At 39.4% G+C, this 17,094-nt stretch overlaps 2 protein-coding genes across 3 annotated transcripts in view; one reads left to right on the top strand and one right to left on the bottom strand.

Annotated features, from left to right (window-relative positions):
- The first annotated feature begins 2,474 nt into the window (after window positions 1–2,474).
- Window positions 2,475–5,473, top strand: pole3 (polymerase (DNA directed), epsilon 3 (p17 subunit)). The gene is made up of 4 exons (XM_037246853.1): window positions 2,475–2,816; window positions 3,712–3,797; window positions 4,190–4,308; window positions 4,450–5,473. The coding sequence occupies exons 1-4, from the start codon at window positions 2,751–2,753 to the stop codon at window positions 4,623–4,625; spliced, it is 447 nt and encodes a 148-aa protein (XP_037102748.1). The 5' UTR covers window positions 2,475–2,750; the 3' UTR covers window positions 4,626–5,473.
- Window positions 5,474–10,995: 5,522 nt separating this feature from the next.
- rpl12 (ribosomal protein L12) overlaps window positions 10,996–17,094 on the bottom strand; it is a 39,635-nt gene continuing 33,536 nt past the window's right edge. The window contains exons 5-6 of one of the 2 annotated variants that reach the window (XM_037247592.1): window positions 11,456–11,539; window positions 10,996–11,136 (exon numbers count right to left, since the gene is read on the bottom strand). In XM_037247592.1, the coding sequence (XP_037103487.1) occupies window positions 11,015–11,136; window positions 11,456–11,539 (206 nt within the window). In that variant the 3' untranslated portion in view covers window positions 10,996–11,014. The remainder of the gene's footprint in view (window positions 11,137–11,455; window positions 11,540–17,094) is intronic. The other variant, XM_037247591.1, reaches the window with a different exon arrangement.

The raw sequence follows: 17,094 nt of genomic DNA, 5'->3' as shown, positions 1-17,094 counted from the left end.
GACCTCAATGCATTGGAGCCAAATGTCAACAACAAAGATGGCTGATTCCAATAGTTTATCGTTTATCACGAAACATTTTGACCCCCAGCAAACCGTCTTCATAATTTCCTTAATTTATATAAATATTGTATCTATCGCATTTGATTCACGTCACCAAATAACTTCATGCAGGCACGTCTTCAGTCAATACAAATCACGCTCTTTTATGTGAAGTTATAACTAAATTAATGTAATAATAGATAACGCTTAATATGTTTATAATCTTGTAAATTACGTTTTGCCATTCACTGACTGCGGCTCCACGCGGTCGCCGTGGTTGACTGACGTCACATTGTAGTCAGTCGGTGAATTCGGGGTCCTTTTTTTCCTTCCAACTTCACAACTCGGACTTCCCAGTTCAAAGGGGTGTTCTCGTGCACATTTTTCTGTTTCCCACTTGCCCCGAATGCAGCATAAGACTTTAGGCACAGTGATGTAATTTTCAGTCAACAGCAAGTGGCAAAATGGCCACCGCCTGAGATGGATATAAGGAGGTGGATTTTTCTGCTTAATTAATATTCCACAAACATATTATTAATCAGAATACTGTGTTTGGACTAGTGGAGGCACATAGAACTGATTATTGTCAAAAAACATTTTGACTTGCTGCCCGTTTAAGATTACCACTGATATCTTCTGGTGTCAAAGTTAAACTTATAACACTGTTGACTTCTTTATAATAGAAGTGCTGAAATGTTATAGTTTACTACAAGCATATTGGCAGAGCAAGTGTTTTAGAAGTCTAAAATTACTGTTCTATCATACACCTTTCTTTTGCTATCAGTCCTTAGGGTAACATGTATACATCGTTTTATTATTTATGAATAACAGGAGCCATACCATAGTAACCACAATGATTTGGACAAACAAATACACTACAATGGCATCATGCATTATGAAACTCTAATGTGTGATTTGCAGTTCCATTTAAGAGTTTCATTAAACTATATTTTTGAGATGAAGACAAGAGTCCCCTCACAGTGAAAAATAACTGTATTTTAAATTTAACATCAAACCATGTGGCTTAGATGTGTACACTATTCGTTGGTATGAGTATTTAAACATTGAAATGCTAAAATTGGACCAGCTCTTATGTTTGTATTATATGTTCTTGTATTCTATCGATTGTTTCCTGATTCTGTAAATAAAAACAGTACAAGCAATGGCACTGTACAAAGGTGGCCTGACAGTTGTGAAGCTGGTCATATTTTAAACCTTCTATGTATAAAGTTATTTCATTGAGTTCTAAATCAGTAAATCCATGATAATTCTAAGAAATTGGGACTAGTTGGTGGAGGGATGCCAATCTCAAATATGTCCACTATGCCCTTCAAGGAGTTTATACTTCTTACTATGTACTATGTCTAAAATACTAGCAATGACTGGGCTCACTACTGTCTTACTTATTTCTCTTGCTACTCTCATGTAATGATTGGTTTTGTATATTTGTTTTCTTGTACTTTCAAAAACCCTATTCCCATTATTTTATACGTTTGAAATAAAAACGATAGTGTGCATCCCATAACTCTTACAGCCATATTTATTGTACTATGTATGTATGTATGTATGTATGTATGTACGTACGTACGTACGTACGTATGTATCTAGTGCTTACAATAAAAGTGACATCTTAAAAATACATTTAGTATATACCCTGTGATTGACAGAACATAATTTAATAAAATGTATCCTGTTCATATCCAACTACAGAGATTACAGAGATTATTTGTGATTCAAGTCAGCATTAGTGTCCTGGAGCACAGCCCAGAAAAAAAGATACAGCACCTTAAAACAAGTGGGTGTAGATACTCGTCCGATGGTCTCCAAAACCGAGTGGTTTACACTGTGTGGGCTGCATCATGCTGCTCCATTAATAATGAAGCCAGCTGCCATGGAAACTAATGTTTTGAAGGCCGATAGATCTCTGTGAGAGAAAGGTGTAAACTGAACTGAAAGTCTACCATCACTAATACGCGTAGGGAAATATTACTTCACAGCTCACATACTTGTTATTCAACAAATTGACAGAAACACACCAGAACAATTTGAAAACACTGAGTGAACTTTCTCACAGTACAATCAGCATCTACTAGTGTGTCCAATTCAATTCCAGTATTTAGTTTGATTTCACATTAAAATGGAAATGAACTTTTGTTTGTATTAATTGCAAGGAATATAATTTTTACGTTACCCTGTACTTCAGTAATTACGTTACCCTGTACTTCAGTAATTACGACTTTCTTTGGCTCTATAATAAACATTCATTTCGTCCACCTTCCCCAACTGCAGTTGGTATTGTATTCATGAATACATAAAGTTTCATATTATAGTAATGACGACTGTGACTCAGCAGATCGACGCTATTTGTACTACAAGACAAAAGAGGGAGTAGCAGCCATTGTGGTATTGCGTACGTAATGTAACGCATTGGACGTCACGCATGCGCCAGAGGTCAAAGTTGAAATGCACGGGGCGGTTCGCGGGAAACGTCTCAAAACAAATCGGTTCGGAAGACCACAAAGTTTTTCATCGTGACTGTCTGAACGAACAGAATTTCAACACTCTGTCGTCTGTAAGTGTTAAAAAATATCGCGTTAAATGTATTCGTGCTAATAGCTTTTAAGCTAGTTGAGCAGTTTCTGATCGCGCGTTAGCGAAGCTCACAACGGAGTTTTTGGGACGGTTGTGAATACTGTCCTGGAGTGAGCGAAATGGCAGAAAGGCCAGAAGATCTCAACCTTCCCAACGCGGTCATCACCCGAATCATCAAAGAGGCGGTGAGTGCCAAAGTAGTTCAGTTGTCCACTTACATTTCAAGCAAATTCATCACTGTCTGTCATGAGTGGGTCCACTGCTTTTGAAATGGATTATTTTTCTTTTAGTAAAAGTACTTCCTTTCATGTTTCATTCAATGCGTTCAGTACGTCAATGCATTCTCTAGTGATGAAACAAACAATTCACAAAATATCGTTTAAATGAATTCCAAACATACTACACAGAATAAAAAAAAAAAATTGTCATTTATATATTAATATACTAGTAATATACGGATTAGGGAAGCAGTATAACGTTAAAATAATAGTTGTTGAGCGCGTAAGCATGCGTCAACATAAACTCGGAAGTCCTGCTCCAAACATGATCTGCTGCTCTGGACATTAAGTGTTTTCCGAGAACCGCATAGGAAAAAATATCGTTTTTAACTAGCAAATTTAATGTTGAAATTATAATAACACCGTAGTGTTATTATAATTTAAATAATTCTTTAACTATAAAAAAAAGTTCTGTTTTAGGCTTCATGTATTTTACAAAAATTAATACTCAGCATAAAATGTCCATCAAGGTTTTAATTTACCTAGAAATTGGATTGATTTGTTGCTCACTGCATTTTAAAATGCATATGGGCTGCCTTTAAAGCACTGTGTGGCGGACTGAGAGTGATTCCAAGCACATACAATTTAAGAATGTGAGGTACATAAATTACAAAGTTGAAGAATTCTATCCTCTTTTGGGTTTAACTCAAGAACACAAATGAACATTCTGACAAGTATCACTGTTCATTTTGCAGGAATATGTTGTGGTCCTTGTGTAAATAAATATTAAGTGTCAGCTTGTGTAGTTCTGAACATGTTCGTAGCTTTGAGATAACTCCCCCGCACCGTTTGTTTTCAACAGCTCCCAGATGGGGTAAATGTGTCAAAAGAAGCACGGAGAGCAATATCCCAAGCTGCCAGTGTGTTTGTGTTGTATGCAACATCTTGGTAAGAAGAGAGACAACTCTTTCACAAAGTTCTGTTAGATTCCAGTTAATGTCAAGTGTGCAAACAGCAACTTCCCCTTTTGCTTGAATGCATATTTGAAAGTATTTCCAATTCATTATGCAGTAATTTGACATTGTAAACAGCAGCTTCAAATCCATTTTGCTGCTTTATGAAAAGGAGAATAGCATTTCTGTCATTGCCATAACAACCCTGGATCAAATCCATTGTCTTCAACATGACAGCTAATTTAAAACATGCTGTTAGATCAGGCTTGTTTGAGTAACACATTACAATTTCATGTTCATCACCAAAAGGGGCCTACGACCCCAATTTTCCCACAGCCACCTAATGAAAATAAAGAACATTTTTGTTTGCAAAAATTTATCTTACAGTGCAAACAACTTTGCCATGAAAGCCAAGCGAAAAACTCTGAATGCAGGCGACGTCTTAGCTGCGATGGAGGAAATGGAGTTTGAACGGTTTATGGAGCCTCTTCGAGAAGCTTTGGAAGGTTTGCCTCAATCAACTAATATAGAACATAACGAAACCATGTCTGAAAGATTGCATCTTATGTCACAGCAGACTTTGACATGTTGCACTTAACCATGAATATTCTTTTCCCCATTTGGTGCTGTTTGTTTTTCTTTAACAGTTTATAAGAAGGGCCAAAAGGGAAAGAAGGAGGTGTCAGAGCAGAAGCGCAAAGATAAAGAAAAGAAGACAGACTCTGAAAATGATAAGAGTCGGGAGGAGGAAGAGGAGGAGGAACACATGGATGAAGAGCCTGAAGCAGAGAATGAGGTGGAAGAAGAGGAGGTGGAAAACTGAGAACGATTCCCATTGTCTGGAGCGCTGTTAAGCGGATGAAATGCACTCAAGTCAGCTGCTGTGAGGTCATCACAGATCCCAGTCGTAGGGGTTGTTACTTTTTGTCTCCGTAATTCCTAAAATCCAAAATTGAAAACAAAGCACAGCATATTTTCAAGTGTCTGGCCTTCTGCCATGACAAATTGGAACACACCCTGACTAACTGGTGTTGACCTGGTTCCTTGCTCAAGTCCATCTTGGATCAACTGTCTCAGAGTAACAAGCGGTTTAGGTTTGAAAAATAGCCAAAGTAAAATCGTTCTTTCCCAGCATAGTGATGTGCTATTACTTTTTAATGCTATGATTGCTTCTAAACTCGAGTCACAAATTATTCTTGTGGGATTGATAAAATTGACTATATGGGTCCAATATTCTCCATCCTCCAGATGAATTTTAAAAGCACATGGTTGTATAGTTTTATACATCTACTGCACGATTGATGTGAGCTGCACAGGAACAGTAAGGAAAAAAAGATTAAATTGAGACTGATAATCATGAATGGGCAAACAGTGTTGTGCGTATATTGCCACGTTGGGTGAAGATGACACTTCAGAGATTGATCGCAAGGTGTTGAATTTTCTGCTGAACCTTTAACATGTCAATGTCAGATACTGTGCACCATGGGGTGTATTAGTAAATGAAAAAAAAAAAATCATACACTTGTTTACAAATGGAGATGTTTTGACTGCATTTTGCTGCACTACTGGTCTATTCCTTTAATAGTAAAATCAATTTATACTTTTGTATGATTTTCATGAGTCGAATTTTTCAATGTTTTTACTGAATTCTAAATAAAAACGCTCCAAATATGTAGTTGTATACAACAGTTTTCTGCTTCGACCCAAGCAAGCCCTGTTCAGGGTTTTTAATTTTTTATTAGGCAAAGCGAGAATGTCATGGTGTGCGGAAATAGGTCAAAGACTGTGTCACCAATAGGTGGCAGTAGTGTATGCAGTCATCAAAATGTAATCTCTCGTTTCATGGCCCTCTTTTGTGGAAGCCAGTAAACATTAGGTCAGTGGTAAATAATGAAAAAATAACATCGCCAGAAGGCCTTTTGCAATTTTTAAAGGCCACACTATTTTATTCACCTTAGAAAACGTAAAAGCAAAAGCGGGGTAGCTAACAGCCACTACTGCTTTAGATTTAAGCCTATTACAGTACGAGCTAGCAAAGTTTACATCTCCTGCCACAAGTTATTTGAGCAACAACCCTACTGGGGGAGCTTTATTCTAATTTGATTAAATGACATCACAGATCTCACTGTGTGGAGTTTGCATGTTCTCCCCGTGCCTGCGTGGGTTTTCTCCGGGTACTCCGGTTTCCTCCGCATCCCAAAACACATGCGTGGTAGGCCGATTGAGCAGTCCAAATTGCACGGAGGTGTAGGTGAGTGCGGATGGTTGTTCGTCTCTGTGTGCACTGCGATTGGCTGCCCGATGACGACTGGGATAGGCTCCAGCATGCCCACGACCCCCGTGGGTGCAAGCGGTACAGAAAATGGATGGATGTCACAGATTGGCAGAAGTGATCAGAAAGTCACTTCTGTTGCAGACTCAAAAGCAAATTGCTGTCTGTTATACAATTTCTCCCCACTAAAATTAGAATTGTAATCTTTTTTTACTGAGCTTCTCATACCAGGCTATTTTATGATTTGTGTGGCAAATAAGTTAAACAAATATTCACCTTTGTGAATGTGTGACAAAGAAAAAGGAGGCAAAGTTTAGTTTAGTTTAGTTTATTGTTTAGCACATATTATTATAACAAATAACAGTGCAGGGAGGGAGACGAAGCCTAGGGCTTGTAAGGAGCTCCACTCCTGTATAATCAAAGTGCACAACAAACAAAGTGCTGTGACATCAAATATTATTCAAGTGTTTAAGAAAGAAAAAAAATATATATAATAATAATAATATATATATATATATATATAAATGAATAAACATCAATGAATAAACACAAGCATAACTAGCTAAATATTAAATCGTCATATTTATATATGCATATATACGAAAGTGAACGTATACATACATAAACAAATACACTATACAAAATGAGAAACAAGAGAAACAAAATTTGACACTTTAGTGATGTTGAAACAATCAAAAAACACCAGGTAAGAAAATAGCTGAGCGGAAGCAGAAGAACTGCAAACAGAAAATAACAAAACAAGGAAGAATCAGGGTATAAATAGTGGTTTAAGTTGATGTTCTTAGTATGGATCAGCTGAGTGCGGTGGAGTGATTTTGGACTGGTAGGATCATGAGTGGAGAAGGTGGTGTTTCAGGTGCTTTCTAAAAGCAACCTGTGAAGATATGGATCGAATATGGATTGGTAGCTCATTCCAGAGTGAGGGCCCTCTAAAATGGATATTGTATTGATGGCGTGATGTTCGACAGGACGGTGGGTGGAGATTGTCCCCCTGTCTTGTAGGATAAGAATGTAAATCCGATATAAATGCGAAGAAATTATGAAAAGTGGCTGGAAGACAGTGTTTCCTGTATATATATTTATGGGTGAGTAGACAGGTTTGATGAATATTTACTTTATCAATTGGCAGTAATGAATAGTTTCTAAACAATGGTGCCGATGGTTCATATCTATTTGAAAAAGAGATCATTTTTAGGAACTTCTTTTGTATGATGAGTAATTTGCTGAGGTATGTTGGATATGTAGCTGCCCAGACTATGTTGCAGTAATTGAGTAAAGGAAAGAGGAAACTATAATACAGAGTGAGATGAGCAGACGGATGGACCAAGGGACAAACTTTTCGTAAGATACCTAGCGTTTTCATGGATCTTTTGCAAACCAAATCAATGTGTTCAGACCAGTTTAAGTGTTTATCTACTATAACTCCTAGGAATTTAGTGCTAGTAACTTGATGGATTTCGTTATTATTTATGTAAATTTTGGCCTGTTCTTTGGGGTAAGATTTATTTATATTGCAGAAGATCATGAAGTTACATTTGTTTATATTGAGTGACAACTTATTTATTTTGAACCATTTTGTAACAGCGTGCAACTCAGTATTCACACGTGCAATGAGGAAATTAAAATCCTCGTGGGTGGCAATGAGATTGGTATCATCCGCAAATAACAAAGGAAGAAAATTTGAACAAGACATGGAAAAATCATTTATGTACACCAAAAATAATAGAGGACCCAATATTGAGCCCTGCGGGACCCCAAATAGTATTTTAGATCTGTTGGAAGAACAACCATTTATATATACATATTGTTCTCTGTTGGCGAGATAGTTTGTGAACCATTTCAGGGCAGAATCGTTCACTCCATATCTCTCTAGCTTAGCGATGAGGATCTTATGGTCGACAGTATCAAATGCTTTGCTTAAATCTAGAAAGACACCAAGAGCGAATTTCTTATTGTCAAGAGCCGTTGAGATGTGGTTGGCAAGCTGAAGCAGTGCATGCTCAGTAGAAAACTTTTTGCGGAAACCGTATTGATGTTTATAGAGAATATTGTTTGTTTCTAGGTGCTTTGCCAATCTTGAGTAAACCAGTTTTTCTAGAATCTTGGAGAAGCAAGGAAGTACGGATATAGGTCGATAATTACCATATTCATTAGTCTCACCAGCTTTGAAGATAGGAATGACTTTAGCAATTTTTAATTCTTGGGGTACAATGCCAAATTTTAAAGATAAGGAGAAAATGTGTGTTAGTGGAATTATTATTGAATGAATGATTTTCTTAATAAGTATGCTTCTGATCTCATCATGGCCAGGGGCCGAGTTTTTCAAGCTCATGACGATGTTGTAAACTTCCTCAACACTAGGAGGGTCAAGAATGGAGAGTGGAGGAAACTGCCCTTTAATAAGGCAACAGGGGCTTGTATCAGAGGTTGAGAAGCTAGATGCCAAGGTAGCGCCAACATTTACAAAGAAATCATTGAAACCATTAGAAATATCTATTGGGTTTGAATGAGCTCTATTCTTCCCCAGCATCTCACTTGGGGTAGATGTTTTTGATTTCTTGCGATGTAATAAATGGTTGATAAGATTCCACGTTGTTTTGATGTCACCGGAGGCTTGTGTAAATTTATCAGCATAGTAAGTTTGTTTGGTTTTCCTTAGTAAAGCTGTAAATCTGTTTTTATATTTCTTGTATGTTTCTATATTTATAGGGATGGGATTTGCAATAGATTTTCTATATAGTTTATTTTTTTTACGTGAAGATTTTTTTAGTTCATCCGTTATCCATGGTTTCCCCTTAGAGTTATTTTTACGACTAGAAGTTAAAGGAAAGGAGAACTCTAATGCATTTGTGAGTATTGTTAGAAGGGAGTGATAGGCTTTGGTGACATCTTGCAACAGGATAACCTCATCCCATGACACAGAGCTGATGATAGATATAAAAGATACCATGTTTTTCTCAGTAAATTTGCGGAATTTCATTTGATCTCCAATATGATCTTTGATTTCAGGACTACTATCATTGTGGATGAGATGGAAGACAGGTAGATGGTCGGATACATCACAGATCAAAAGGCCAGATGTTATCTTGTAGTCTAGAGAATTAAATAGGATATTGTCTATGAGAGTGGCCGTTGAGCTTGTGATCCTGGAGGGTTTGTTGATAAGAGGGAAAAAGTTTCTGGAATATAATGTATTAAGGAAGTCTGCTGTATGTGACTGCTTAGATTCAAGCAAATTAATATTATAGTCACCAAGTAAGACACATAATTTGTTTTCTTTGTTTATAATTTCTAGAGTAGAGTCGAGGGCTTCATTGAAGGTGATTTTATCAGAGTCTGGTGGTCTATATATACATCCAATTATCACATTTTTGTTGTTTATAAGTGAGCAAGAGGAGAGTTCTATAAACACAGATTCTACTACAGTCATGTCAAAATTGACACTTAAATCCTTTCTGGGAGAGAAATTTAAGTTATCAATCACATACAGTGAGACTCCTCCACCTTGCTTGTTTGGTCTACAGGAATGTATAGGAGTGTAGTGAGAGAGAGGATAGCTAGATGTATTATCAACCATCCAAGTTTCAGTAAGAGCTATTACTGAAAAAGAATGTGTTAAGGTTGATAAATAGGTTTTTAGACCATCATAATTTTTAGAGATACTCCGTACATTGAAGTGGACAGTGGAGAATACATTTGTTTGGCAGTGGCCAGGAGGAGTATTGCACAGTTTGTTAAACATATCTTCAGAAAAATATTCACATGACATTTCAACAGATTTTAAGGGAGTGTAATTTGTATCTGGGTTAAGGAAGGACTCATAGATACCAGCATTAGCATTCTCTAGGTCAAATGAATTAAATAGTAAAGAGTCAAGATTCGGTGGGACAGAAATTCCTGCATTTGTGAGAATGTCACTGGATGGCATGAAAAGTGTAGGGGAACTGTCTACCTGAGATGGATGTCCTCCCTGCCAGTCTCTGTTTGCCTTGTTGTACTTCGCTGTAATCCATTATTTTCGTCCGGAGGGTCCATAGGTACCAGTTAATGGTCATTAGTTCAGCCATTGTAAATGTTTGGTTCCCCCACCACCAGGCCACATTTCTTCAGTTCCTCCAGTTCACTCACAACGAGAGTTTTGACATCTTCTGGTGTTGCTCCGTTTGTTTTAATCCATATTTGACAGTTCCTGACCCACGTTGCCAGAATCTTGTTTTCCTTCTTCAGTTTGCGTGCGTTCCAGGCTATCTCAGCATTCTTCTTAGTGAGGTGCTCATTTAGGTAAACACCCGTTCCTTGTAGCTTCCTCCCTTGCTTCAAAAGATCCACTTTATGTTTCCTATTTGCGAACCGAATGATAATTTTCGGAGGATCCAGTGGTCGTTTTCGGTTTCTTGGGAGTGTGTGACAAGCGGCAATGTTTCCTTTCTGGAGTTCCATGTGCTTACTCTCGAAAAACTGTACTACCTGATTTTCGAGCGTTGACAGCTCGTCCGATGGAGAGTCATCTGTCGAGGGATCCGAAGGACCCGCCGCCCTGGCGTAGGAGCGGTGAGATGTTTTTAGACCCGTGATTATGAGGTCTTCTTGTCGGGAGTACTGCTCCAGTGCATCTACTCTCCGTTCAAGCGACAGGATTTTCTCGTCTTTCTCCTTCGATAAGTTCTTAAGCTCCGTTAGCTCAGACGTTAGCTGGAGCAGGGTGGCTTGCTGCTCTAAAAGTGTGGTAATGTCTTGCCGTATCAGGTCAATGGATGATTTAAGTTCATCGTAACCCTCATTTTTTTTGGAGGGCGGCATAGCGTAAAGTTCGAAAAAGTTAGGCTCTATAAAGTTCAGTTATCAAAACAATTCGGTCAACGTAGCTGTGTCACGTTCAAGGCACCGACCTTGAAAGTGATTCAATTTCCAAAATTTTTTTATTCAGATGGGCACTCGATTTTGCCACTGTTGACGTCATCAATGACATCGTGAGGAGGACGACCATCGATGGTGCAGCCAACAGACTGAACTGTACCCAAAATCTCCTTGATGGTTCCTGGCAAAACAAAACAGCCATTTCAATCAAACAAATCAAATTTCTTTCAACCTTAGATATTTGGACACCGATGGGGGCATTTATTTGTACGAACCCTATAATAGTGTTCCAAACTTTACGGCACAGAGTCGTCATTACATTGGGCAAATCTGTTTCCTAAAAGCTGAGTCAATCTGAGCTGAGATCCCACTGGATCATACTCAGTCACTGTTACAGACAGGCATAGTGGCGGGAGGCTAAGTCACACAATAACCAATTGCAGTAATACAGGGCGGCCTTGGATACACAAGTCCAGTCCTGCAAAATTCAACTTACCCGACTGACAGCTCCCTTGCAATGGAACGAGGCCGCATGATATGAGCAACACCCAAAATGTCATCAAAGGTCACACTTCCACTGTGCTTGACTGGGGGAAAACAATCAAGATTAAGAGGACATGTTGAGGGGGATGGAAATTGCATACAAGTTCATGAATTCTGACACTTCACAACCAAGTACAGCTCTAGTGTGCGACTTATTTCCAAATGTTGCCATTCCCGTGCCCCCCTCCAACAAATTTAGACAGAGTTTAGTACACATCAAGTGTGCTGTAGGTCATTAACCTGTGAATTTTACCAAGTGCAAGAGCTCTGCAAGATGTGAAGTTGAATAACGACAATAACGACAACTGTGCATCTCACTAGACTTTACTTGTACCACAGGATCTGCTGCTGAATAGTCCCAGAGCTGAGGAGTTCATTCATACTGCTGATCTTGAGTCTGAGTCTTTTCTCTGTTACAGATTTGGTGGATTTGATGGCGTCAAAAAGAGAGTGGTTGTCGGTTACACAAACAATAGGCAAATTGTTTCGTTTACAGTGAGCTCTGAATACAGTGTGGCTAAGAAGACTGCACTGTCAATACTGTTAGGGTTTACAGATTATCTTGATCGTATGATTATGTTGGAATGTAACCTGTAATAATTAACCTAGCTTGTCCTGTCTTAACAAAAGTAGTAGAACAAAGTGCTAAGATCTTTTGAACTGATTGACTAGCTGCAGAGGAAGCAATCAAAGTTGCTTTGTTTACACAACTTCGTAAAAGACCCCCTGCCATGCTTTGATCAGCAGGCCAGGGGCTTCAACCCCATCCTGTCCACTCTCACCCCCACTCTCACCCCCACTCTGTTTCTCTCAATAAAAATGCTCCTGCATGAGGCCAGAGTCAGACCTCATTCGATCATCGCTGAACGCACAGCGACGAATGGACTCTCCACCTGCAGGTGTCTAAAAGGACTTCCTTGTCTCCCGTGTGGTTCTTGCAAAATAAGTTAGAGTGAGCGCCACCCTAACAAATACCATCTATGAATACGAGGCATATACGGAGTTCGACCGGATAATGAAAGACATGGGCATTTTAACGGCGGACTACATTGTCGAGTTTGAACGGAGATACAACAGAATTAGAGGCCAGTTCAAAATAGAGTTACCAGATGCGGTGTTAGCTTTCAAGCTGCTAGACACTGCGGACTTGAAGAGGAAGGATATTTAGCGACAATACGCCACAAGGTTTGCCGGCAGGAGAGAAAGTAGGTCAAATCCGCGACAACAAGCAGCTGTTCAAGGTACCAATCCATTTGACAGATATGGTAGAAGAACGAGATGTGCAGTCTGCCAGTCAGTTTATATCACTGGGCAAAAGACTGCCCCCAAAAAAAGGAACATGCGAAACTAACAGAAGAAGAAAGACAAACGGAGGTTGATGAATGCAACATTACCTTATTGTCTAAAGATGCATTGACTAACACAGAGATTTTCATGGTGGAGTCTCTAGGATCTGCTGTAATTGATACAGCTTGCACCAGAAGAGTGTGTGGTGAAAAATGGCTTGATCATTATGTTAGTCAACTAACAACACAGGATGAGTTATTGAAAATGAAAGATGTGAAAAGTGCAAGACCATTCAAGTTTGGTGATGGGAAAATTGTCCATTCTACAAAGAAAGTGAAGATCCCAGCTGTGATAGCACAAACTAAATGCCAAATTGAGACAGAAGTTGTCCCAGCCTATCGATAGCTATGCCTTTGCTTTTAAGCAAGACTTCACTGAAAAGAGCTGGTGCTGTTTTGGACATTGAGAATGACAAGGCCATATAATGTTCAAGCAACCAGTGAAACTTGAATTAACATCATCAGGACATTATCGTGTGAACTTGAGGGACAAAAATACCCCCGATGGAAGTAACATCCTAAATGAAAACGACTTATCCTTATTGTGACAGAACATATGACAAAACGAGCGAAACAAAAGATGCTATTGAAATTGCACAAACAGTTTGGACATGCCTCAGTTGACAGACTGAAAAAACTACTGACCTGCTCAGGTAATACTGACGAGGAGTGCATCACAATCCTGCATGAAATTGTAAACAACTGTGAGACATGCATCAGGTATAGTAAACCAAAGCAAAAGCCAGCAGTAGGTCTACCCATGGCCTCAAGTCAAGTCAAGTCAAGTTTATTTGTATAGCCCTAAATCACAAGCAGTCTCAAAGGGCTTCACATAGACAAAAATTGACAATTATTCTCAAAGCATCCCCTGATCTTAAGCTCCCAGCCTACAATGAAACTGTAGCTATGGACTTAAATGAGCTAGAGCCAGGGGTGTAGTATTTGCATGCCATTGACCACTTCACAAGATTCAGTGCAGGGAGCGTTATTACCACAAAGAAAGAAACCCAAAGAAATTGTGAAGCACTTAATTCACTGCTGGATAAGTACCGTTTTTTCCCATGTATAATGCGCAAAATTTAACTAATTTATTGTCCTAAAATCTGGGGTGCGCATTATACATGGGTACAATTTTTCTTTCTTTTTTTTTTTTTTTTTCTTTTCTTTTTTTTTTGTGAAGAAAATCATGGTACAACAATTTTTGAAGAAAATCTTGTCACGGATGGTTCTTTACAACGTCACTTTCCTCTCTTTTAATTTTAACCTAACTGATCGCGGTGGTGCCTTTCTGGGCAGTCGGAGAAATCAACGCCAACAAAAAAAATACATCCAGCCTAGTTAAGAAATCACCAGAAAGATCACCATGACAATTGTGAATAATAAATAAATAATTATTATATATATTATATATATTATTATTATAATAATAAATAATTGTGATAAATAACTGGAACATCACTCAAATATTGGTGATCCCGTTGAGAGTCTCACATATTTCTTCGCTATCGAGTTTGCTACTGCATGCGCAGTGATACTGACCGGCAGAATAACATCCGGTTGTTCCCAAAGATGATCTTTTTTCTGAAATAATTTTATGTTTACGGACTTAAGTAACCCGGCCGGGTCATACCAAAGACTATAAAAATGGGACCCATTGCCTCCCTGCTTGGCACTCAGCATTAACGGTTGGAATTGGGGGGTTAGATCACCAAATGATTCCCGAGCGCGGCGCCGCTGCTGCTCACTGCTCCCCTCTCCCCCAGGGGATGGATCGAAATCACACGGGGATGGGTCAAATGCAGAGGACAAATTTCACCACACCCAGACGCGTGTGTGACGATCATTGGGACTTTAAAAAAAAAAAAAAAATAATTTTTTTTAAAAAAGTCAAAATTTGGGTGCGTATTATACATGGGTACAGGCTTTTTTCCAGCATCGACATGCCATTTTTAGGGTGCGTATTATACATGGGGGCGCATTATACATGGAAAAAAACGGTAAGTCTTCATGGCCCTCCACGCAGACTGTTCACCGACAATGGGGGTGAATTTAATCATGAAGAAATGAGGGACTTGGCTGAAAACGTTAACATGGAAGTGAAAACAACTGCAGCGTATAGCCCCATGGATCAATGGACTCTTAGAAAGGCATAATCAAACCCTCACTGAAATCCTGTTGAAAGTCAAGAGAGACAACGGATGTAATTGGAAGACAGCCCTTGACTGGGCCCTGATGGCAAAAAACTCTATGCATAATGTGCATGGCTACAGTCCTTGCCAACTTGTGTTCGGGCAGAACCCAAATCTGCCGTCAGTTCTCACTGATAAGCCGCCAGCTCTGAAAGGGACGAGCATTTCTACATGGATAGCTCAGCATTGCATGCCACAAGGAAAGCGTTCACAGAAGCAGAATGCTCTGAGCGGATCCGAAGAGCCCTTCGTAAACAACAGCGACCCACTGATGACCTATATGAAATGAGGGATAAAGTTGACTATAAACAGGTGGATTTGACAGAGTGGAAAGGTCCAGGTGTGGTCATCGGCCAAGATGATGTTGGTGATATTTGTTCGCCACGGGGGCATTTATGTCCGTGTGCATCAATCCAGACTTCGAAGGGTTGATGGGAAAGAGATGAGCCGTTAATGAGAACTGAAAATGCCCCCTTACCAGAAACAGGACTTTTTGAAAATGACATTGTAGATGAAAGTGAAAAAGAGGCACCCTCAAACGATGAAGATGCTGAGGATAACATTGAGCCCCCTCTCACATCAGCACGTTCAAATACTATTATTAAAGGACTAAAGCTGAAAACTGGACAGGTGGTCACATATACAGACAGTGTAAGTGGCCAAGCACCAACCGGAAAAATCCTCAGCCGGGCAAGAAAGTCTACTGGAACATACAAAAACTGGTACAACTTACAGTATACAGAACCTGAGGAAATTGCTGGCACAACTGGATCAGTGGACTTAGGACAAGTGGACAATCTTCAGCTGGGTCCAACTGAGCATGCTGACTTATGTACAGACTGCCATGTAGAGGACATACTGATAGTGAATGATGCCTTCATTTCTGCCAAACACGCTGAATTCAGCAACTGGAAACAGAACAATGTGTTTGAAGAGGTCAAAGATGAAGGTCAGAAATGCATCTCCACAAGGTGGGTGGGTGTGCACACTCAAGGAAACATCACAGGGGGTCGTACCTAAAGCCAGATTAGTTGCAAGAGGCTTTGAGGAAATGAACACAGACGAGCTCCCAAAAGACTCACCCACACGTGCCTCAGAGTCTTTAGAAATGATTATGGCTGTTATATCTCCAAAGAAATGGCAGCTGAACTCTATGGACATTAAAGCAGCCTTTTTGCAAGGTAAAGAGTTAACCAATAATTGAATAATGACAATAACGACAACTGTGCGTCTCACTAGAGCAGGGGTCGGCAACCTGCGGCTCCGGGGCTGCATGCGGCTCTTCAGCCTCCTTATAGCGGCTCCCTTTGGCCTTGACAAAAATAAATAAAAAAATAAACGAACATAAATAAAGAGTATTTCTTAATTCATTTGTATTCACATATTATTAGTTTATTTTGTTGCGCAGTGATCTTGGAATTTGAGTTGATACGATCCAATCTTTAAAGAGCTAGACCTATTTCTAATTCATAATTTGTCAACAAAATATAGGCTACGTCACATCAACGTCAACATCCCGCGCCTTTACCTGCTGGCAGCTTTTAGATTGTGTGAACCCGTGCGAACCTGTGTGCGAAGTTGTGAACCCTGAATAGCCATGAAAAAAAACCAAAAAAGGAAAGTTTTGGAAGAAAATAGAGAGTTTAATTCAGCGTGGACTTATTCATTTGCATTCACCGCCAACGACGCTGGCTTACCTGTATGCTCTTTCCCTGTCACACCGCTGGACATCGACCCATCCCTGCTGAACACAGTTGCATTCACCGGAGTAAGTAAGCCTGATCTAGAAATTGAACTGGCCGACATAGCGGATAAAGATTTATGGGTAAATAAGTTCAAATCACTGACGGCGGATATCGAAGAAGTCGCCCGTCAGAAGGCTACACTCGTTAAAGAGCACAAATGGCGTGATATGGAGAAACTCCCCCACCCCGCCAAACTTGTTTTTGAAACATGGAGTGCCATTCCTGACACGTATATTAACATGAAAAAGCATGCATGTGGAGTCTTGTCCATCTTTGGCTCAACATACTTATGCGAGCAATTGTTCTCAAGCATGAACTT

This window comes from Syngnathus acus, chromosome 3 (genome assembly GCF_901709675.1).
Source record: "Syngnathus acus chromosome 3, fSynAcu1.2, whole genome shotgun sequence".
Lineage (NCBI taxonomy): Eukaryota > Metazoa > Chordata > Actinopteri > Syngnathiformes > Syngnathidae > Syngnathus > Syngnathus acus.
The sequence above is the reverse complement of the archived record's forward strand: the minus strand, read 5'-3'. Positions and strand labels throughout refer to the sequence as shown.